This window comes from Sebastes umbrosus, chromosome 18 (genome assembly GCF_015220745.1).
Source record: "Sebastes umbrosus isolate fSebUmb1 chromosome 18, fSebUmb1.pri, whole genome shotgun sequence".
NCBI classification, from domain to species: domain Eukaryota; kingdom Metazoa; phylum Chordata; class Actinopteri; order Perciformes; family Sebastidae; genus Sebastes; species Sebastes umbrosus.
In genome coordinates, this window is record NC_051286.1 from 8,743,902 (window position 1) to 8,769,378 (window position 25,477).

A 25,477-nucleotide genomic window follows, 5' to 3' on the forward strand; every position below is an offset into this window, starting at 1 on the left:
GGTGTGTCCCAGTTCCACCTGCTAAACATCTGCATACCATCTGGATACAGTGTGTACTATTTCATCTTTATAGTATTTATTTTTTGTAGCTTGGGATTTCTTAAAAAATATATATATTATATTTTCCTACAGATGTCCAGTAACACGTGTCAATTACCGCTTGTTACATGCATAGAGTCTTTTCAAAATAAATTTCCATCTTCACAGGAAACAAAATATCGTGGTTTGGGTTGAAATAGCTAACGAAGTAGCGTAACTTAAGTACGGCAGTTACGTGACAAATAAATCCACATTGACTTCTGGTTTCACACAGGACACGAACCCCGGTTTCCTGGGTGAAACGACCTCCTCCCTACGTGCCGTTTGTCGCTCTTTACACTTCCTAATTCACGATTACATGGAATACATACAAATTGATTGTGTGGGATATATACGAGTTGCAGTGCTTTCCTTTTCGTACTGTATAGCTACGAACGGTGTATGAAAACAGCCTGTGTACACACGACCACCACGAGCCAAAACAAATACAAAACAGAGGTCTGCCGAAGCAATATTATCTGCTGTTTTATGCCAAACCACACCCCTCACTTTTGTTTTGCTGCATTGCATTTTGGGCTACTGAGGCTAATGTTTGTGGAGAAATTGGTACCTGATGACAAAAACATTTCATCAAACTTCAAACTATCTTGACATCCCATGACATCTTCTAATCTACAGTTGTACAGATAGTTACATATGGGATAAAGAAATGTATAAAGAGTATATTTCACACAGTGTTAAGTGTACAGTGGTGTTACCTGTATCTGCTGTAGCATGTTCTTGAGTTGAACCAGGAACTCCTTGGCATCTTTAGCTTTGTCGGAGACACCGTTCAGGGCCTGGGAGATCTGGCACTGCAGACACACACAGAAAGAACATAACATAATTAAAATACATTATCAAAAAAGTTGGATTTTTTTCAGGCAGCTTCAGTCGTGTTAAATAGTTTGGCGAGTATTATTATTTACTTTTAAATAACTACAAAAAGAGAAATACACATTTTCAGTCCAATCAAGTTCTCACAAACAATGAAATATGCTGCAATCAACCATGTGATTGTCCCGGATACAACTCTGAAAGCTCTAGACACTTTTCAAGACTTCATTTAGTAAAGAAAAATGTCAAACTTGTTCTTTAAATCCCAGGAATCACTGCCCTAGACATGACACTACTGCCTCCATTTCTCTTGACTTGAGGAAGATAGACATGACATGTAGAGAAGAAGAAAAGGAAACCACCATACCAAATCAAAAGCTGAATAAATTCAAAACATGCCTATTTGTTTAGTTACTTCTGACGTTTGATTATGTAATCATTTAACCCAACAGACCATTCCCCCTGGATGCTCAGATTACGTCTGATCCTGGCCCACTGCAAAATCATTGGGCCGGGATCCTGCATTGTTTTGATAAAAGGGATTCACTTTATAATCTAGATTAGAGTCTAGAAAACACGTCACTTGTTTCTCTCTTTATAGCAACATTTCAACACAAGGCAGAATTAAACGAGCAGGAATTAATATAAAAACAAATCCTAGACATTTGGTTCTCCTAATGCACTGATGTGCAGCAAAGTCATCATAATAAAGAGCTAAAAATCCATTATATTATGAATATATTCATAATTACAACATTTCTTTTTTAATATATATTCGGCAAATATTTTGTCAGCAAGTGCTTTAATCTGAGTACTGAGTCTAATGCGTTTGACACTCTTTGATCCTCACTAAATTGTCTCCCTTTGCTCTCCTAAATGGAGCACATCCCCCTAATTTTCTAGCTAATTTCCATAGAGTAGCCATCGGGGACGTATCTTTACTATGCAAAATATTCTCTATATCACTATCAACAGCTGTTTGTACTGTTTAGATCATTTGCATGTTGAAAGATGTGCAACAGCACAGGAAATAGCGGCAAACAGGCAGCTAATATATCTCAGTCCTGCAGCTACTAGCGCAGATAAAATACTGGTGGTGTCGATCACAAACTATAAACAGGAGTTAATTAATATGTTTAACCCTCGGTGCTCCTTCTCTGCATATTTTAAAAAGGCATTTAAAAGTCTTTGAAGTCCAATAAAGAGACAAAATGAAACTATGCTCTGATTATAGTCTCAGTGAGGGTCAGAGTCTGTGTGTGTGTGTGTGTGTGTGTGTGTGTGTGTGTGTGCATCAGTCACTGCTAAATAAGAAAAGACAGGACAAAGGAAACACACACACTGTTACACACATGCCAAGCTGTGATGAATCTGCTCCACTGTCGCCACACCCACATTTCCCACCTGCTCCTCTTTATCTGAACATGCACGTGGACAATATTTGTCATTGTTTTGTGTTGTTAATTGACTTCCAATAATAAATATACACATGCATTTGCATAAAGCAAGAATATTTACCCACTCCCATGTTGATAAGAGTATTAAATACTTGAGAAATCTCCCTTTAAGGTACATTTTGAACAGATAAAAAAGTGATTCATTTGCTATTAGTCGCGATTAAATATTTTAATCGATTGCGAGCCCTAAAATTAACATTAAATAATTCTCAAAAAACCTTAAGTAATGATCAATTCACCTTGTATTGGTGTTGATCATTATACATTACTTCCCCGTCACTGTTCCCTTGGTTATGTTTGAAAGTAAATCTTCCATCACACACATAGAATGTACTGCATGCATAATCCCCTCTGCACATCTCCACAATAACCACTCCACCCCCACACCCCCCCCCCACACACACACACACACACACTGATCTTATCCCCGTCCATCCCTCTTCTATCCACGTGCTGTCCGGAGTCAGGAGGAGGGACGTGTGGAGGTCATGGTTCACGAATCAACCCAACCCTTCTGTGGAGCTTCTCCCTGCTCCTCACCAAGAGGCCATCTGGCCCAGCAAGCTGTCTGGCCTCTGTGTGTGTCTGTGTGTGTGTGCGTTTGCGTGCCAAGATGCTAACAAGGGGATGACGGATGTGCCATACGAGGTCTGTTCTGGCACATCCCTCCTCTCTTGTTAGTTCTGTCTGGTTCTACATTCATTTAACTGCAGCGCTGCTCATCAGGTCAAAGCTGCATCCACCCACCTGCCCTTTCTGCTCTCTCGTTTACTATATCAAACCTCTTTTTATTCATTCATTGATTTTATTAACCAACTAGTTCTTTTTCAGAGTGGTAGGGAGCTGGAGTCTATCCCAGCATGCATCGTGTGTAAGGCAGGCTGTACAGGGATTTAGTCAGAGTGGCCACATTAACATTAAAGTCTCTTTTACAAAGAGAGACCTGCATTAAACATTGTTACAACAACTAATACAACACAAACAACAGAACCAGAATAAGACAGCTGTCACACACCACAAAAGAGCAGAAGTAATCCCCAGTTAAGCTGCACATACAGGTACAAGCCTGTCTCCTAGACATGACGTTTATCTATAACTAATTTGCATTAGCAGATATGTTAAGAAGGAAATTTAACAACATCCAGGATGTATTTTTTTGACAAGCTGCAAAAACGCTGATACTGAATTTTCTGCCCAAATACCTTCTCTTAAAATACAACATCTGCTCTTTGCAAAAAAAGCATGATTAACATTTTTATAGTTACGTTTAGGCACTCTAGTACTTATATGGTTAGTACTATACCTTACTTTTAGGAGAAGGGACACTCAAATGTATGCCTTATGCTGGAATACCACTACAATGGAAACAGCAACACGCTACATTTTCAATGGAACCCCGGTGGCATAAAGCTAAAAACCGACACGCTACAAATAAAGTTGAGCTGGTCTTAACTTTTTTCAGCGCACCAGTGATGCTGTGAAGCGTTTCATTGGAGTTTTTGTTTCACCCCGTTCCATTCCGTCTAAAAAATGCTAGTTAACAACATGACTGCGTCAACAGTGACTCCGCGGCATGGCCACGCTTGGCCATTTTGTTGCTTTTGTCGCTTGTAGTGTGAACTTTATGCATCAGAGGAACTACCCTCAGGCTGCACGGTGGTGCAGTGGTTAGCATTGGCGCCTCACAGCTAGAGGGTTGCAGGTTCAAATCTGGCTTGGGGCCCTTCTGTGTGGAGTTTGCATGTTCTCCCCGTGTTAGCGTGGGTTTTCTCCGGGTACTCCGGTTTCCTCCCACAGTCCAAAGACATGCAGGTTAGGTTAATTGTTGACTCTAAATTGCCCGTAGGTGTGAATGTGAGTGTGAATGGTTGTCTGTCTCTATGTGTCAGCCCTGTGATGGACTGGCGACCTGTCCAGGGTGTACCCTGCCTTCGCCCAATGTCGGCTGGGATCGGCTCCAGCCCCCCCGCGACCCCTAACGGGATAAGCGGTTGCAGATGGATGGATGGATGGAACTACCCTCTGGCCTAGTCCACAAGTACACAGGTATTTTTGTAAATGGTATTTTTCCTCCTTCGTTCTCAAAAAAATCCCGACCACACAATTGGCTTCTCTGGTGTGAATCTCTGTCATCATCAGTTTTCATTCACTCACTCACTTGAGTAGGCCTATTTCTTTCTCCCTCCTTCTCTCACTCACTGAAGGTCCTTTCAAACACAACGCGATGCTGCCACCACTGCGCTCTGAAACCCGTTATTTCCAATGGCTTACGCCACGACAGCTTTTTGCTGCATCGAGCAAAGCCCAACTTTGGGTGCAGCGCGCACTGACAATATGCGCTGAACCCAGCGGCGAGCTCTCTTCCCCCAAAAAACGACATTTGGTGTAGCTGTATTGTTGTCCGGATGGAAACAGTAGGGCTTTTACACGCTGTACAGTACCAGAAACAGGTTGAGATAACGAAAAGGAAAAAAAGATGTGAACATTTATCATAAATTGGGAGAAATACGGGAGAATTGTGACCCTGAGAGGAAACCGGGAGAGGGCAATGAAAAACGAGTCTCCCGGGAAAATCAGGAGGGTTGGGGCTCTGATTTAAAAAAATTTCCATCCAGATGAAAACACAAAAACACAATTGAAGCGCTGCCAAAGCCAGTGCGGAACTTTGGCCACACACACCAGCGACAGGGTCTGTGGGATAGTTGCATTGGATAAGTAGCAGTGACCTCCGTAGCGCATTCTGATGCCTCTGTTCTTCATTATAGCGGAAGAGTAACCGTACAACTACACATTTATGTTTAACCAAAAGTCTTGTTAGCAATGTTATTCAGTCACGCCCGCCGTTCATGGATGTATTTATGTCGCTGTTGCACGACACGTCGCCTCATTAGTGACGCCTCACAGAGGAGACAACGGCGCACACTCTGATGTAACAAGCCAAAAACTCAGTTCTCCCGGTCTACAGTATCTGAAAATCTTCACCCTGGAAAGAGTTTTACAAAAGCTCCTTTTTCAGTGATCTATAATGCTGTTTGGGTGTGGACGAAAGCCCAAAATGCATAGAAAAAGCTACATCTACAAACATTCCCATGTATTGTATGTATAAAGCCTCGCTTGTCTGGAACAACAAGCAGGTTTTAACTATAGAGCTGCACAACTAAACACTGAGCCACATTTAATCATCCATTCATTCAAAATTCAGTCATTTTATCTCATCTCAATCTGCTCATCAGGTGTTGTTTTGGACACCCTGCTGCAATAATCTATGTATCTGTCGTACTGGACCTGCAAACATGACATTTTCTGGTGTTGAATATGAAAATTAACTTTGTACTGCTGCACGTTTCTACCAAGAAAATAGGACCTATTGTTACACATAGCTGAATATAACCGCCTAACATTAATTTGCAGATAATTAGACTGTCCTGATGCTGAATGTGTCTCCACCGAGGCACCAAACTGCTCATGTGCTCTAATTAATTAGCTGTATTTGAACAGCTGTTTAAATAGATTACAGCACTGCCCATAATGCTGTAGACATCCACACATTAAAGCTATTTATTTGTTCATTTGTTAACTTTAAAGAGGCCAAGTCTCCTTCATCACAAAGTTGTTGTGTTTGTAATAAAATATGTATTTGCTTTGAGATTATCCCTCAATGTGCTTTTCTTTGACCCACAAAACAATGCTATGAAGTTACTCCTTTAATCAACTAATGGCTTGTTGTTGTTGCCTTAGTCTTTCTTTTGTTAATGTATGTGATTAAAGGGTTATGAAGAAATAGTCAACATAACTTGTGCTGGATTGCATGCCATTTTACTTTTATTGAAAAATACATTCTCGGCTGATTTCTTCTGTAAAACGCTCCCAAAGCAACAATATAATGCAAAGACCTTTTGTGAGAAACAATAATTGGAGGTTTTAAAATAACCAATTCACCAGACACGTCTTCATACCAAGCCTGAATACAATGTCGACACAATACCCAGGTCTAAATTTGGCTTCAGTCACGATGCGTCAACCTACAGTAGAGCCCAGTAAAACTGTGTATAACAGTGTAGAAATGTGACAAGTCTGCCCTGCAGGAAGAGGACGAGCCGCTGAAGAGATTTGGAACAAAAGAGAATCGCAGAAACATGAGAAAATCATGCAGATGAAAAGGAAATTGAAAGCGAAAAACAACGAGATGATATTGACGCACCTGCAGAACAGAGCTGTACATTCACTCAGAAATCCAATTTCTTCCCTCCTTTGTTTCTTTTGTTCTCCTCCCCTTGACCTTTTTCAGCGTTTTATTACTCCTCCAAACGGGAGTGTCATTTTTCTTTTTCCCGCTGTCAGCGCCCTTCAGCACTCCTCTCAGAGACAAGTGCTATTATCTCATTATCTTATTATAGGAGCGATGGAGGACCATTTATTCAGTCTGTGACATTCACAGAGACCAGTGACATTCGTTGAGGCACAGCTGTGTTGTTTCACTGAAACGTTTCAGCTCAACAAATGGCAGGATGCAGCAGAAGAGGCAGCCAAAACTGATTCAGGAGGTGAACTGATTATAGCGATGAAACGGTGGCTAACTGGGGAGCAGGGAGACAGTTTGAACTTCCAGCGAGTGTGACTTCTGGATTGGTCAGTACAGGTATTCTCATTTAAAACAGACTCAGTGTAAAAATATGGAATTATTGCTGTTATTATCATTGTTAAACAGCGACTGATGACATGCAACGACTCCTGAAAGTAGTTTTAAAGGGATAGTTCGGGTATTACCTACAGTAGATGATGGTCGGCACGCCTCCAATTTGGAGAAACAGACAGGAGTACCAGTACGAGTGCAAAGCAATGTACTGCTGTGGATGGGGGCAGCAAAACGTATTTTAGCCACCTAAAAGAAAGGCCCACCTAAAATCATCAATATCAGTTTAAGTGTACGCTATATTTAGAATATTTTCACCACTTTATCTTGCCGCCAGACAGCTATACAGTCTATGTTTCCGACAGGGAACTGAAGCCATTATCTATGCTCTCACCAAAGCAACCAGACTCCATTGAAAAAAACAGTAATTTTACCTCACAGAACACAGGAGTTGCTGGACTACCGCTGCCTTGATCGGTTAGTTTGTTTGTGTTATCGTGTGACTTTGGTTATAAATGATGATAAATGTCTTAAGGTAGGATCACATTAGCCTTCAGTCCAACAAAAAAGCCCTAACTCAGCACCGCAAAAAGGGTATTAAGGAGATGGTAAGTAGATCGACAATCACAGATTGTAAGCAGTGGAGAGTGACTACAACATACCACTACAATAACAACCCTGTCTCCCATGGCTTACATTTAAATACTATTAAATACCAATTAATTTGTGGAGGAAATGTAATTTCTGTCTGATTTTAAGTTTTTCTCCAATCTATCACTGTCGCATTCTTTCACCACACACAATTCTCAGCTGGAGGCTGTGGTGGATGAACACTGGTTCACTTCCTGCATCTTGCAATTGGGTTCAGGTAACCAAAAGTCTTTGATTAAGGGTTCGAGGTTTTGGTGAACCTATAATCCTGTCTTGTTCTTCAAGTCACTGTTGACAAGGAAAATTCCTAACAACATTGTCACACACACAGATTCTGCGTTCACATGGATCATGGATGTATTAAGAGAACTGGATACAGCGTTGGAGGCGGGGCCCCGTTCATTCCCATGAAAGTTGCTCAGTGGCTCATGATGCCAAATAGGCTTGACTTCCGACTGGAAAGGTACCCGGATCTTACGGCAGTCTTCCGCATCCATTGGGCCTATGGAGCAGGCGCAGTAGCGACCGCTCGGTCACATGGCTCGGTCACGGGGTCACAGCCGTCACGCTGTCGTCACGGCTTGATAACTCCGCCTCCCAGTCCTCGCTCCAGCCTTGGTCGAACCCAACGGCTATTGTCTGACGATGGTTTAGGGTTTTATTGGTTTAAAATTAGCTTGTAAACTGGCTACTTGTGAAACAATCCGGTCGTCTCTCAACTCAAACTCCAGTCTCGCATCAGGTTTAAGTTTCACAGGTCGACACTGAGGACGTGCAGAGACAGTTGATCATTGCTGGACAGAAAAAAATTGAGTGGTTGTGTTTTTTTACCAGGGTGACGACTTTGATTAAACAAAGTAGATAAAGTGAGAATTACTAATTAATAACTTAATTAAAACACCTACTTATTAAGATCACATTCTCATTTGAAAAGAAGTATGCATACACTTCATGGTTCTTTTTCAATCAAGGACTCTTTTCATTGTATGTGCTAAAAAAGTAAACTTTAATTTTCCCATTAATGTTCAGTCACCTCTGGAAGCTGTGTTAATGTTGTAGAGAAGCAGTTGTGGTGAATAATCTCTGACAGAAGAAGGCGGTTACTGTGACCCACAGGAGGACAATAGGCAGCTCTTATGTGTTTGGCTGTCAGCCGGGGAATGCTTGATGGTGGTGTTGACCTTGTCAGAATGATACCCAGGGGACATGGAGAGGAGCAAGCGGAGGAGGGGCTGAACCCCTCATTTACCTCCCCTTTTATTTCTTCTCATTTGCATCCATAAGCTTTTAAATTCTCCTCTATCTCTGTTTGCATTTACTCTTAACCCTCGCTCTCGTTCTCAACAGCACTTGATATTTTACAACATTTTAAAACCCGACCATCTCCCAAAGACGCACTGGTGGTAAGTAGTAAATCAATAGTGCACAAGTTTGTAAGTGTGGAAAGAGCTGACCAATCAAATCACCTCTTCTCCTTCCCTGATAGAGCTCTGCATCATGGCATGCTGACAATTTTGTGATGAGGAAAGCAGCCTAGAATTAATCCACTTCTCCCAAAAGAAAACTGACTTCCTTGTGCAGAAACATAATGCACATTAAATTAAAGAGCACACAAGCTGCCAAAGTCCTTCAAGAACCATTGCTCAATGCATGAAAATAATAATCATAATAATTTCACCACATGATGATCCAAAGAGAATCAGTGGCAGATTGCAGGGTGTATTTGGCTACAACCCAGAGCCAGTTCCTGATATATCACAGGAGGATGCAGCTGCCTCCACAATCTCCACTCTGTGCGTCACAGTGCACACTCACAGTTCTGTGTCGGATGTCAATCATTTACACTACTAGTTTAAAACGTGCCTGTTTGGAACAGTATGATTGCTTGGCCTCCAGTATTGCTGCTTTCTCGAGAACCACGCATCCACAACTTCACACTCGACACTGCACTTCCTTGGGTCCTCAGCAATACACCCACCAAGTGTGAAGTCGATCAGATGAACGGTTGTCAAGAAAATCAAACACACAGACAAAAACAGACTCCTTCCATTTTAGTTAGATATCTTTGTGTAAAAAATATTTTCTTTTCATGTTTTTAATATTTAAAAAAAATCTAAATGACATGATCATCCATAAAAAGCATTGATATGCCTTTGAAAAGGGTCTGCTCCTGTCTGCATGTGCTGGAAAAAACACAAAAATAGCACAGAGCCTTAGATCATCATGGATCGTACAGCTCTCCTCTTAAACAAAGGAAGATGTAACCATGTTCATATATTGCTGTGTTGAACCTGAAATTCGATTTTGTCATAAAAATCACATTAATTAAAAAGAAAATCAATGTAGTATTGACCAAATTTATATTAGATACTGTATGTAATCAATCAACTGCATCATCTTTATCAAATCACAGGTAGTCTTCCAAGAACTAATTCTTGATAAAAGCCCCAGTCCAACCTCTTAGATTGGCCTAATCCAAATTTACCCAAAAAACACATGTATGTTTGTCTTGCCAAAGCCGTAATGATATAAAAAACTGATATAAAAACTGATATATTTTATTAATATGTAACTTTATACGTACAGTACATACAGTATATAGCTCTACTCCACCAGAAAAAACAGTCTTTCCCTCCCTCAGTCTAGTCAGCCAGCTGTGTTACAGTATTAGTGTTCCACATCTGGTGGAGGTCAAAACCAATCTCCTTTCCCCTTCCTCCTCTTCATCCTCTCATCCACCATCGCACAGCCTTTCAATCCTCTGCTGCTCTGCCACACAGCCATTTTAAGGCTAATACTTGCCAATGCCACATTTAGCTTTAACCTCACCAAAACAAAACAAGAATCAGCTGAGCCAAAGTACAAAATAATAAATAATTATAAATAATAATAAATAAAATAATTTCTAAATATCAGGAAAGAAAAATCAACAGTAAATCAATAAATATTGGTCATGTTTAGTCATAGTGGTTATAGTAATTGTTTTAATAATAGAGCAAAAGCAAAGAAATGCGCTTTCAATATAATATGATGGGACGGGGCTAATGTGTGGGAGTAACATCCGATATACTGTACGTACATTTCTATGTTTCATTCAGACACAAATAGACAAATTAGATTAAACTATCCTTGCGTCATTCTGTCTGAATTAATACGTTATAATTCAAAGAAGAATGCAAAACTAATAATACTAAAAACGACATGCACAAAAGCCACAGGACTACAGCCGTCCTAGCAGCTCTGTTAGACTGTAGGCACAGCAGTTCTTTGAGTTAAATGGTAACGTCAGTATACTAACATGCTCACAATGACAATATTGACAAGCTGATGTTTAGCAGGTATAATGTTCACCATGTTCGCCATCTTATTTTAGCTTGTTAGCAGATATTTGGTTATAAATCATTACTGTCTGAACCAAATTTTAATGGCAATCCATCAAACAGTTTTTGAGATATTTCAGTCTGGACCAAAGTGGCGCATCGACAAACTGACATCATCATACATACTGTAGAGGTGCTCCATTAGTGCGACTAACAAACCAACTAACACTAAAGTGTTTTAAGTGTTGCTAACCCAGAAAATGTGGAGCAGAAGTTATTCTCCATACAGAGCAGAAAGCCTTTAAAATTGCTATATGAAAACCATCAATATTTATAGTATACGGTTCAGTGCTCACACATGTCCGGTGCAGCTGTGCAAAAGCCTGCTTCATCTCCATGAGTCGGCACCTTTTACATACTCGTAAACTTTTGAACTGAGTGTCTGTTATGAACCATAAAATGCATTACGAATACATTACTATATAATGTGAAGCTCAAGTTCAACTTTATGTTCCCTTATTTATCAATAAATCAAAAGCAAATCCCTGCAGGGAGAGAAAGAGCTACTTCAAACGCTTCATCTCCTTCCTCACTATGATGAGGCCCTTCACAGTTTGCCACCCAACCAGAGCACAACACTCACTGTCACATCCTCTCTGCAGAGAAGTAGATTCCTCCCCGGTCGTCTTAGATAAACCGTAGCATGGATCAGTGGCTATAGTCAGAACTGCCTGAATGAGCTCCTGGAGGAAGGAGGAAGCATCGTTTTATCACCCTGACTTTTCCCTCGTGGGGGTTAGCTTCTGAGGAGAGAGCGGCGAGGCAACAAAAGAGCTGCAGGGCAAAGAAGAACAGCCCCTCTAATCAATAATTGATCAGGGCATCTTCCATATTAATAAATAAAGAAGGTAGGTACATCGAAGAGGGCGTAATTGTCATAAAACAAGTGCAAATTAGGTTTATTGGAGATGATAAATCTATTACGGACTATCATGGGATTTTTCTGTTAGGATCGCTGATACACTACACTACAGCAGAATGTTACAGAAGCTGACAAATGCATAGAAGCTGGCATACACACACACACATAAGACATACAATTATAAGCGTATAATCTGCTGTTTAATTTATTGGGCTTCCTAATGAATGAGCAGCCGCTTGTAACCATGGTAACGAAGCTCATTGTTCCACTATAGGATGTCCACACACACTCTCTTCAGAGCTTTGGCATCAGCACTCATTTTGTTTCCAGAAATAGATCACAAATACCCTCTCACACACACACACACACACACACACACACACACACACACACACACACACACACAGGCTTTCTGCAGAGTATGTCTGCCAGAAGAGAGGAAGTGTAGTAGAGTGTGCATTAACCTACATTCAACGCACAAGTCCAGCAGCACAGCCTTGAGTTACACTCTGCCAGTGTGTGTGTGTGTTTTATGTACTCATGACATTGTGAGGAACACTGTCATATTATGGGCACTGAGCTCCCATGTGTGAACATAAATCCGGTCACCGCAAGGTTAATCATTTATTTTAGGGGTAAGACGTGGTTTTAGGGTTACGGTTTGAATTAAAATTAGGTGCCACATCCTACACATCCAGAGGTGTCGTACTACCGGAAAGCACCGGAACGAAACTCTGCTCATTTTTTTATCCATGTGAGGAAGTAGAATATTCACAGTTAATCCGGTTGAAAACCATATACATGTTTTTAAGCGCTTTAAGATCTAATCATCACTAAAGCGTATGTTTTGCAAGAGAGTCAATAAAAACAAATGTAATGGTCAAAGTTGTCATATTGATAATTAAGTAGGGCTGGGTGATATGACCAAAATCTTCTATCCTGATATAGGTCATATCAATAACAATATACACTCACCGGCCACTTTATTAGGTACACCTTGCTAGTACCGGCTGGTCTTCTGCTGCTGTAGCCCATCTGCTTCAAGGTTGGACGTGTTATGCGTTCAGAGATGGTATTCTGCATACCTTGGTTGTAACGAGTGGTTATATGAGTTACTGTTGCCTTTCTATCATCTCGAACCACTCTGCCCATTCTCCTCTGACCTCTGACATCAACAAGGCATTTCCGTCCACACAACTGCCGCTCACTGGATATTTTCTCTTCTTCGGACCATTCTCTGTAAACCCTAGAGATGGTTGTGCGTGAAAATCCCAGTAGATCAGCAGTTTTTGAAATACTCAGACCAGCCCGTCTGGCACCAACAACCATGCCACGTTCAAAGTCACTTAAATCCCCTTTCTTCCCCATTCTGATGCTCGGTTTGATCTTCAGCAAGTCGTCTTCACCACGTCTAGATGCCTAAATGCATTGAGTTGCTGCCATGTGATTGGCTGATTAGCTATTTGTGTTAACAAGCAATTGAACAGGTGTGTCTAATAAAGTGGCCGGTGAGTGTATATCAGGATATAGCATGTTATCTGGTAATTCTATGAATAAATAGTGTATATGAAATAACCACATGGTAAAGCCCATTTTTTGTATACTCCTGTGTGAATTAAATACTTGACAAATGAAAAGTATTTTCTCATTTAAGAACTTGAGTGTAAAATCAACATAGCAGTTTTAAGTGAAATTATAGGGGGAAAAATACATAAATATAGGTCTAGCCTATATCATGATAGAAAAGATGTAGAAAAATATATATGATAGAATTTTTGTATTGCTTTGACATATGATATATAAGGTGTGTTGATTGATTCGCGACGTCAACACATGCATTTAGTAACATGCAAGAAAACATTCCTTAAAAGTTGCCAGTAGCTGCAGGTAGCCTTTGAGCGGCACAGTGAATTAGATCATTTTTTCTCAGTCTACAGCTAGTGAACTGTTAACTAGTAAAGATGAAAAGGCAGCAAAACATTCTTTCATTTTTTGTTTTTGTAAGTAAGTACATAGTGTACTACATGGAAGTGTACTAACGGTAGTATCCAAACTGAGACACAGCAATCGTCTTTATTATTCTGTGCATACTTCATCCTTTTCAAAACACTGCACCTACATTAGTCATAATGCAACTCGACTGCTGACAGTATGGTCAGAGATTTGGGTGTGTTATTTTAATAGCGGCTAATGTAGCCTCAAGCAGAGATGACGAGCGGTCTACAGAGGTCTGGTGAGCTCACTGCTTTCTAACTCCACGCTATTCACATCCAATAAACCATCAACAGTCCTGGTTATTCTGAAAAAAAGAAAACGTGCACATCCATATCTGAAGCTAATAAGACACTTATGAATGGAAGAGGTACAAAAACACAGTTTTTGGTCAGGGACTGAAAGTCAACAGAATGTCCTCATAAGTGCTTCAAATTAGAGAGTGTTTGTGTGTGTGTTGTTGAGCCTGAGGTAACAGGCGAGTAAGGCTGACCTGTCATGGTCGGCGAGCTGCCATCTGGAATGAGGTTAGTCAGCCACAGCCAGTCGGCACAGTTCAGCCCTCGCTCTAAATTACCTCAGTAACGGCGTCTCTGGGAGATGAAAGCACCTATTTCTGCTGATAAAATTGTAGTAATTTCTTGTTATGCAGCCTGAGGCGCTGAATACAATTTCAAAGGACGTATTAGATATTAGACAGAAGAAACTCCTCGTTACACTGAAATTAGAACAGTGTTTCATCTTGTGCTCTTATTAGGACATGACATGAGGTTACCTGGCTTTTCTAATATGTACGTGTCATCATTAAAACTCAAACATGAATAGACTGTATGATAAAATGACCATAATATACAGTATCTGTAGGAAGTAGGATCTGATGGGGATGTTACTGAAACATGAGTCACTTTCCGAACTCGCTTTCTGACTTGTAGTCTGACTGAGATCAAAAGCTGCTTCTCCGCTTTTATATCACAACCTTCCTCCCACTGCGTCTTGAAAGAGAAATAAGCATGAGCACATTTACAACTCTCAGACTGCCCTACTCTCAGCAAACTCTTCTAGGGAGCGGGATTGATAACATTTTATTGATACCAATGCCATTATCAATTCTGCTTATTCTTTATCGATTCCCTTATTGATTCCTGAAAAAAACGTAGGCCTACACAGCTGTTTTTTTAATCTATGTGTCTGAACACAGTGTAGGTAATATGTTAAAATACCGTAAAGGGAGCAGGGGGTCCCATCCCTCCCCACAGAGAAACAGGGCACAGCGAGCACAAAGTCCACGGCCCTGGGAAGCGGCGAGGTCCAGGGCGAGGGGTGCTATCACCTTTACCCCGGGCCTTTCAAAGTCGACCAAGAGCAAGCATGGATGTAAAAGGACAACTGGAAACAGCGTCGGAGGCGGGCTCCCTTTAATTCCTATGGAAGTTGGTCAGTGGCGCATGAAGCCAAAATGGCTCGACTGCCAAGTGATAAAGTACCTGTATCTTCTGGCGATCTTCCACATCCATTGTACCCATAGAGCAGACGCAGTAGCGTTTTCTTTAACCGTGCCTCCCAGCCCTTACTCCAGCCTTCAGTCTGGGTCTCATTCACATGAACGGAGGAAGGAAAATAGCTCTGGATTTAGCTACTGGTGCATTTTACAACTTTTAGGACCTAATGATTTAAATAAGGGCTACTCAAGTGTTCATACTGGGAAGTTGATTCACCTCAATAAAAATTATCTGCTGATTTTCAGACGTCTCTTTCCCAATGAAAAAAGCTTGGTACACTTCCTGGGGGCTTGAGAGCCAGTCACGGAACAACGCCACAGTAGAAATGCACCTGGTGAGGGTCAGACAGCGCTAGGGAGAGGTCCCAGTGGACGTCCCTGACCCGCTGAGTTCAATCCCTCGGGCAAACTGCGCTGAGAGGTGTACAAATATTTTTGGTTCATTATGAAACTTTGGCAGGCCTACGTCTAGGTAATCCAGCAGACGCAGAGTTTGACATCATGATGCATGACCTTTTGCAACGCGCAACTGTCAGAACAACATACCGGCATCAATAAAAGAAATTGATAACCTCGGAGGCAAACAATTCTGATGGATCGGACAATTTGGAACCGGTTCTCGATGCCCATCCTTTCTCTTTTCCTCAGTGATGAATTGAAATAATGTGATTCTGTGATGTTATACTGAAATGCATAGATGTATTATAGATCTAGCAAATATTCAATAATTCAATGCAGTATCATTATAAGCGCAGTGAGTTTCCGATCCACATATAAGCTTCATAAACCACATCACAGATCAAAACAAACGGGCAGCAGGCAGCTCAGATAGTAACATGCTTGTCAAAATGTTTTGTCAGAGTCTCCACGGACGAGAAAACAAGCGAGACAAAATGTTTACTGTCAATAATTAAATGATGTAACATGAGAGGAATTGACAAATCTGGCAAGGGAAAACTAAATCTGATTTCAACGTATACACTGGAGATGCATTTTAAAGACACCAGCGAATGTAAACGATTCATATCTAAAACATGACACATGTAAATGCCACTGTGGAGACGGGATACACAGTATTATCTTTGTCGTAATTATTCATCTTCTTTCCTCGTGATTGACGGCGGAACTGTGTCACAGATCTCAAGTCGGTGAATCTGAAGTGTGTTTCCCAGGATCAACAATAGTTGGTACAAAGCAGCCTTCCTGCCACACCAACTGTGATGATGGTGACTCACGTTACTACACCAGAATACATCGACATCACCTGCCCACTGACCAACTGGTTTTCTCTCTTTCTCTTTACCACACAGGATGCCACATTATTAAAATTAAGTTATGTTTTTAAGATCTTTAGTGCTAATTTGACATTGATATGTTACCCTCTTTTGCAAATCAAAATCTCAGCTGAATGATCCCATATATGAAAGATGAACTATTAAAAAAAAACAATCTTTATGACAAATTGTGAATCTGAAGCACTCACAGGAGATGAAACATGATTTCCAGCAGGTGACTGAGGAAATAAGAGAACTTTGTGTCACCGTCTAAAGCAGCAGAAAACAACCCTTCAGGTTTAGAAACTTTTCCCAGCAGAACAACTTGAAGATAAATCAGGTGACAGAAGGAAGGAGAGACTTGAAGTGGCCTCCTGTCGGAGCAGCTCAAACTACCGAGGGAGCAATTAAATGTTGGTGCTGTGTACAGATCCCACATCATTCCTCACTCAGTAGTAATGGTCACATCTTTGAGGTACCACACAGACATTTTAAAAAGCCACCAGGGCAAAGGAGAAGAACATCTTGGGGAAAAGGATCTATTTTGATCAAGACTTATCTGCTAACATACAGAAAGATACAAGCCTACACTTGCCCAAAAAATGCAATTACAAGAGAGGCTGATATGTTGAAGCACATATTGTTTAGCCAGCCAAGTTGAAGGTGTTTGGAAGCAAGAGAGCACAAGGATTTGCAATATCCAGGAGGGGGATGTGAAAGGTGTTTATCCAACACAATGGAGCCGATAAAGGGCAACCCAGGCGAAAGAAATTCTGGAAACATAATTTCTGCCTGGATTATGTTCAGTGGCAACGTTTTGTTCCAATGCAGATTGTGCTATATTTTTATACCACCCTGTGTTTGTGTGGGTTTCCTCCGGGTTCTCCGGTTTCCTCCCACCACCAAAACATGTATCCCCTCCATGTCTTTACACAGCAAATAGTTGTTTGCTGATATATTAATGCTCTGAATGTTATATAGAGCACCCATAACCAAGACCACAATCTTTCCCTAATCTTAACCGAGTGCTTTGAGTGGTGAAAAATAACAATAAAAAAAGCTTTATCATGCTTTGGTTGCAGTAAGGATATTGTATTGCAAGAGTAAATGCTGAAATCAAACGTAATTCAGGCGGCATTACATTTCTCTAGAGCTGTCAAAGTTAACGCAATATTAACGTGATAACGCAAATTCGTTTTAACGCCACTAATTTCTTTAACGCATTAACGATTTTTAGCTTGAGGGAAGATACCGGTATCATATGAAACTAGAAAAGCCTAAGGAATCCATTGGTACCAACCAACAGCTGTTGTTGCCTGTTAGGCTGCAGTTTGCCATGTTATGATTTGAGCATATTTTCTTATGCTAAATGCAGTACCTGTGAGAGTTTCTGGACAATATTTGTCATTGTTTAGTGTTGTTAAGTGATTTCCAATAATACATATATACATATGTTTGCATAAAGCAAGCATATTTACCCTCTCCCACGTTGATAAGAGTATTAAATACTTGACTAATCTCCCTTTAAGGTATATTTTGAACACATAACATTTTTTTACAATTAATCGCGATTAACTATTTTAATCGATTGACAGCCCTACATTTCTCCAAAAACATGTTTGCTGCTGCAACTTAGTAGTATACAAACGTGATTTATAGTAGACAGAGTTGTGGAAAGGGAGACCCTTTAACTCAAAGCTGCATTCAAATTAAACTCACCAAGGTAAAAATGACAGACTAAAAGGAATATGTAAAGGTGCTGTTTTCCTCATATTCAAAAGAAAAGAAATTACAATATGCATCTCATGGTTGAACATTAGATCACTTCCCTTCCAGCTTCCCACTCTGCAGGATTATAATTTAACAGTCTTGGTAGCACAGAGAGTGCTGTTTGAGGGGCTGTTCTGACCTAACAAGAATTAAGTTTCCAAGAAACACTAATTGCTGTTTTAAGTTAATTTCTTTGACATGGTAACAGCACAAAACATGAATTATCAGCTTCACTTCACAAATAACATTACTGCTGTCCAGCACAAATGCTTAAGCACAGATGTTAATATGACAAAAACCTAATTGGTCCCATTTCAAATCTAAAATGATCTCAAGATGACGGTGCAAACACTGAAACACACACAGCAGGAGAACCAGCAACTCTGCATTTGTGGTTTTTAATATTTAACTCGGAGCAGTGAGCTAGTTCTTCTTTACTGGGCTGAGCAGGGTCACACATATACACACACTGAAATACACGTGTGGACACACATATGTGTGTATGTGCTTTAAATAGACAGTGTGTTTTCTGCTTGACTGATCAGAGGAAACTGGATCAGCGCGTCTTCCTCTGCATTCCCTCAGCGAAAGTTCATCCGCTTCACTTATGCATATTTATGCCTTCCGAATGTGTGTGTGCTGATGACTGTGTGTGAGTGTGCGTGTGTGTGTGTGTGTGTGTGTGTGTGTGTATCTGAGTCCCTCTGAGTGTGTAGCAGTGGGACAGTCACCCCTGGGTTGCTCTGTGATGTGCTTAGTGTTTGATTTGCAACAAATACAATGATGATCCAACTGTCTTTCCTTGAGATCTCTCTGCATTAGTGAATTGTCAAGAAGATTTATAGAGCAATAAACACACACACGCACACACACACACACACACACACACACACACACACATATGCTCAGAAATGCAGCAAAATGTTATCTGCCTAATCATACATTTATACATGTCCAAACTATCAATGCATATGCAAAATGCACTAAGAAATACACACTCATGCAGTTGGTTCACGTTCACTCCCCAAGGAGTTTGACATAGCGTTAATACTCAGTATACAACCCCAGGTTACACACAAACCATAAACACAACAACCGTCCTTTGCTGAATCATGGCAGCCATTCCTCGGTAGGATTTGACGGTACAGCATCATTAATGCATAAGCAGTCCATAGTCTAATAAATGAATATCCTTTACACCTAATGGACAACATTTACAACAAAACAAACGCCAAGCAATCACCCAACAGTCCTCTTCTTGAGCTACAGTGGCCTGGAAGGGTCTTAATGGTGGAGATTTACTTATTTAGAAGTACTGTCCATAATGTGAGATTTAAAATCCACAAATTTGACCAACTGACCAGGTAGTTAATTGGTTTAATTACAAAAAAATATATCTTGTGTTTTGATTAGTAGCAATTTGCAGCGTAATATGAATATTGTGAAATTTGTAAAGAACAATGGGAGGAGGATATCTGGAATTAACCAGAGCTTAGCAATTACATCCTTATCAAGATCAATGAGGATTACTCCACAGAGCCATATATTAAATACAATTTAGAGAGAAGACAAAGGTCCTTGAATGCTCTGTTAAGAACTGGTTTCTCTTACCTCTGACAACTGAGGTAGGCAGATATAAATGTGTTCCTGTAGAGCAGTGCTTGTGTTTTTTTTGTGGCCTTTGAAAAAAAAAAACAGTTAAAGTATTTTGCTTTGGTTATTCAAATGTATTGTTATTGTTATGTGTTATGGCAAAATGGCAGCTAAGTACCCTGAGTCTTTATAGTTGGATATTTCTGTTATGCAACTTACTAGAACTGGACTGATACCATCAACCGATATTAATTGTATTGTATTGTGTTGCCATATATATCGGCCGAGAAGTAACAAACAATTATAGAAAAGAAATGTGAAAGGCAGGTTTCAGGTAGATTAGTAACAAAGTCACCAGCAAGCTGCAACCTCCAAGTCTGAAAAGTGAAGCCAATGCTGAAGTGCCTTAAACTTGCAAAAGCCAGCAGGGGGCGACTCCTCTGGTTGCAAAAAGAAGTCTGATTGTATAGAAGTCTATGAGAAAATGAGCCTACTTCTCACTTGATTTATTACCTCAGTAAACATTGTAAACATGAGTTTATGGTCACAATCGCTAGTTTCAAGTCTTCTTCAATACAGCATGATGTTCATTTAGTAAATTATGGTCCCATTTAGAGTCAAATAGACCATAAAGCAGGGGATGCTTTAGGGCGTGGCTACTTTTTGATTGACAGGTCGCTACCACGGCGTTGTCCGGTTTGGGTGTTGTCTGTGTTTTCATTTTACAACTTTAACCTATTCATAGTGTGTTTTCACTTCATGAAAGTTAATCGTAACATTTTGGTCGCCTAAAAATGTGTTCAGTTGTACTTAGCTGCACTCTCTCGTGATGCTTCTGGTTGCAAAAAACATGATGGCGACGGCCAAAACACCAAATTCAAGGCTTCAAAACCATAGTCCACAAACCAATTGGTGACGTCACGGTGACTACGTACACTTCTTATATACACACAATCTATGGTTTCTCATATATATATTTTGTATAAGTCTCAAATATCCATATTAGCAACTGCCTCAGAAATTCAGCATCAGTCAGTCTCTCTTAATTGGATCTTTTCAAATGTTTTATTTCTTAATATGTGGAACTGATTATGATTTGTTATGTGATCATTTTGGTTTTCTAGTGTCTCGTAAGCCCATACATGCTTGAACACTCAATACAATACAAGCCAAAAACACTCAATATCTGGTCTTTCCTGAGAAAAATCCTTTTGGTGCACAGAAGCAGAAGCGTTTTGTTTTAAATCAATAGAAGAAGGAGGAGGAGGAGAATGAAAGGGTTGCTAAGAAGATGCAGCAATACCCACTGACACAGAATGAATAAAATAAAGGAAGAGAGTGCCGCCCACCTAAATAAAAAACAGTTCTGAATGACACATCAAAAACTCAACAGCCATCTCAGCTCATGATGCTCGGAGCCTGCTCAAGTGCAGACCGAGAGGGAGGAAGACAGCCAGTCATCGATCTCCCTCAGCACGAAGGACACCATATTAACCAAGTGGCGGCCATCTCTTATTCATACGCAGCTCATTACTTATCAACGCCCCCTCACTCCTGTACACTGATGGGATTTTCACGGTCCATTTATGGGACAGGGCGAAAGAGGTAAAGATGGAGGAAGGGCGGGTGGAAGAGCTGGGTAAATGAGGGGGGGAGGAGATAGAGTAAATAAGAGACAGGGAGGTAAAGGGAGGTATAGAGAAGGTGAATGATGAGTGAAAGTGAAGAGAAAAAGGCAAAAGAGGCTGAAATGTGACACAGATAAATGACTGGAGGCTTCCAATCACACAGAAAACAAGAGACACAGACTGAGAGATTAGTCCCAATGACCCACTTAGCAGGAGACAGACAAAAATGGCTTTTAATTTACACTTATCATGATGATGATGGCCTTATGAAATGCTGTATTAAACACAGGAAGTAGTCCTGCAGCCTGTTAAATATTAGTACTAGTATAGCTTTTCCCTTAAACCCTTTTGATTCCTGCCCCGGGGCCTTTTTCCCCACCATAATCTCAGAAATATGGTAATGATATTGTTAAAATGCTACACATATCGCCCCTTTGTGCTATCAAGTTTTCAATTTTGCAAGTTTTAAATTTTAACAGCAAAGTCAGATCACAGTGTAACCTCAGAGGAGTGAACTTGAGTTGACCCCAACCCCCCATAGCACACTTTTAAATTAATGAAAGAGTCATTAAAAAATGAATTAAATCATAAATCACTTTAATCATCCTTTAATGAAGTGATTTTTGGCAGGCAGAGGGGGAGAGTCAAGAAGGGATGAGGCTGGATGGCGAAACATGGTGTTATCTCCTGGCTTTAGCCAAATTTTGTTCCAGACTGTGCAGAGAATTAATTATTTTTTTTATCTTTGTGTCATAAATGCTTAACTATGCTTTAAATGAATATAAACCAGATCCAGAGTGCTGCATTTTCTTAAACCTTTGTGAAAACATGTACTGTATAATATTGGAGAAATCAGACATTTCAGGCAAAGTTAGCAAACTTTAGAGTTAAACAACCAGCCCGATTTTTTATCACCAGTACACCCGAATATTTCAGGGTTTCCTCGAGGCATTTCATGGAAAACTGACACTTTTAATTCATCATAGTAAATGCAAAAGAAAATGGGACACATTTTCCATTCCTCCTAAATCACACAGCTCAATCGGTTTACCTCCTGAATATGTTTTAATCTGCCAACATCAACAGCTCGAGGGGAGAGTAGCGTTTTCAACTAAAGATTTTTGGCTCCTATAAAAGCGAGATATTGAGCTTATGATTTAGAGCCATACTTTTGTTTAATATGCCGTCGCTTGAGGAAATACTGAGATCTAAGTAAAAGTAGAAGTACCAGAATGATAAAATACCCCATTACAAGTAAAAGTCCTGCATTCAAAATCCTACTTAAAGGAACAGCGTGTAACATTTCAGGGATCTAATAGTAGAAATGGAATATAATGTTCATAACTTTGTTTTCATTAGTGTATAATCACCTGAAACTAAGAATTGTTGTGTTTTTGTTAGCTTAGAATGAGCCCTTCATATCTACACAAGGAGCAGGTCCTCTTATCGGAGTCCACAATGTTTCTACAGTCGCCCAGAACGGACAAACCAAACACTGGCTCTAGACAGAGCCTTTCACGTTTTTACGTTACCTGAAGGCCACCGTAGTTCTCCGACACGCTTGTGAAACTGCAGTAATGTGAGCCGCAGAGTGAAAACCGTGGTACCGCCAGCCGCTGTCTGACTTCCGTTGCTCCTAAAGTAGTGTTATTATGGTGAGGATGGCCTCTTAGGGAGGTGAACGGCGTTACCGCGGTTTTGCACTCAGCAGCTCACGTTACTGCAGTCTTGGAAGGAGGAGAGAGCGGAGAGGCACTCAGTTGGTTGCAATCTGGAACCACGCCACTAGATGCCACCAAATCCTACACACTGTACCTTTCAGTAAACATACAGAAGTATTAGCTGCAAAATATACTGAAAAGTAAAAGTACTCATTATGAAACCCCCATTCCCCCATTCAGAGCGTTATATTTATAGTATAGTGTATTTTATAGAAATATTATTTAGGATAATAAACATGAGAGCATTGTTAAATAGTTCATAAAAAAAAAAACTTTATACCGTTGGCGTATTAAACTGATCATCTGTTATACATATCAAATCTTAATCTGAAAAGCAGTAGGTAACCATGGCGATGGAATAAATGTAGTGGAGTAAAAAGTACAAAGAACATCAAATAAAATGGGAATAGTCAAGTGAAGTACAAATACAGTACTTGAGTAAATGTACTTAGTTTCTTAAAATGAATACATGTCCTTTAAACGAGGTATTTTCAAACCATATTTCTTCAAACTTGAAACAAAGCTTAGTTTTTTGATTCTCATCACTGTCCTGAACCTGCCTGAGGAAATACACCAAACTCCTCTTCCCACACTACCGTCACTACTGACATCACACACACACACACACACACACACATGCAGTACATGCATGAAATAGCAACACAACGCTGTGTGACTCATAGTGCACACACACACACACCGGGGTTTTACGCCTACAGTCATTATTTCATAATGTGTGAATCAGTCAGGGTTCTCTAATTTACAATTCGCCCCACATACAGTAAACTCAACACAGCACTGGAATGTTTTTCATTTTCTGTGAGTAATATTTCCACCTCATAGTGTAGCATCCTCTCACTTCCTTTACTGAATTATTATTCACATGAAACATGACAAAGCAGTTAGCACAATTTTAAATAACCAACACAAATATGAATGCATATACTGTAAGATGATGAAGGATTTGCTTTGAAAGCTTGTACGTTGATAGCTAATAACTAGGGCTGTCAAAGTTAACGCGATAATAAAAGAAAAACTGGCCTGGCCATTTTCAAAGGGGTCCCTTGACCTCTGACCTCAAGATATGTTAATGTAAATGGGTTCTATGGGTACCCACGAGTCTCCCCTTTACAGACATGCCCACTTTATGATCATCACATGCAGTTTGGGGCAAGTCATAGTCAAGTCAGCACACTGACACACTGACAGCTGTTGTTGCCTGTTGGGCTGCAGTTTGCCATGTTATGATTTGAGCATATTTTTCATGCTAAATGCAGTACCTGTGAGGGTTTATGGACAATATTTGTCATTACTTTCTGTTGTTAATTGATTGCCAATAATAAATGGATACACACATTTGCATAAAGCAGCATATTTGTCCACTCCCATGTTGATAAGAGTATTCAATACTTGACAAATCTCCCTTTAAGGTACATTTTGAACAGATGAAAAATGTGCAATTAATCGTAATTAACTGTGGACAATCATGCGATTAATCGCGATTAACTATTTTAATTGATTGACAGCCCAACTAATGACTAATATATTACTATAATAAGATAACAGTTAAAACGTTAATAACTATGATTGATATAAGCTATCAGGCACATCAGGCAATAAAGTGTGTTGAGTGTGTGGGCGTATTTCTGCTTGAAAACACACAAATGTCCCTGACAATGAGTGTGTGTGCATGTAGGCTGAGTGAGTGTGTGTGTGAGAGAGAGAGAGAGAGAGAGAGAGAGTAAACCATATAGCGTTGGGATTCAAGCCTAATTGTTAATAGCCTAATACCAAGCAATTATGGATTTGAAAGGCATTAAGGGCCTTTATTAGGCTCAGTGTTTATCTGTGTGTGTGTAGGCTATGTATGTGAGTGTGTATGTGTGTGTGTGTGTGTGTGTGTGTGTTTGTAGGCTATGTGTGTGAGTGTGTGTTTGTGTGTGTAGGCTATTTGTGTGTGTGTGTGTGTGTGTGTGTGTGTCTGTGTGTAGGCTGTGTGTGTGTTTGTGTGTGTGTGTGTCTGTGTGTAGGCTATGTGTGTGTTTGTTTATGTATGTGTGTGTTTATATGTGTGTGTGTGCGTGTGTGCGTGTGTGTGTGTGT

The 25,477-nt window shown here is 40.2% G+C and overlaps 1 protein-coding gene across 2 annotated transcripts in view; it reads right to left on the reverse strand.

Moving 5' to 3' along the window:
- Positions 1 to 25,477, reverse strand: part of LOC119476791 (E3 ubiquitin-protein ligase TRIM9) — a 50,590-nt gene that overhangs the window by 23,255 nt on the left and 1,858 nt on the right. For both annotated transcript variants that reach the window (XM_037750335.1, XM_037750334.1), the window contains exon 2: positions 798 to 893. In XM_037750335.1, coding sequence (XP_037606263.1) covers positions 798 to 893 — 96 coding nt within the window. The remainder of the gene's footprint in view (positions 1 to 797; positions 894 to 25,477) is intronic.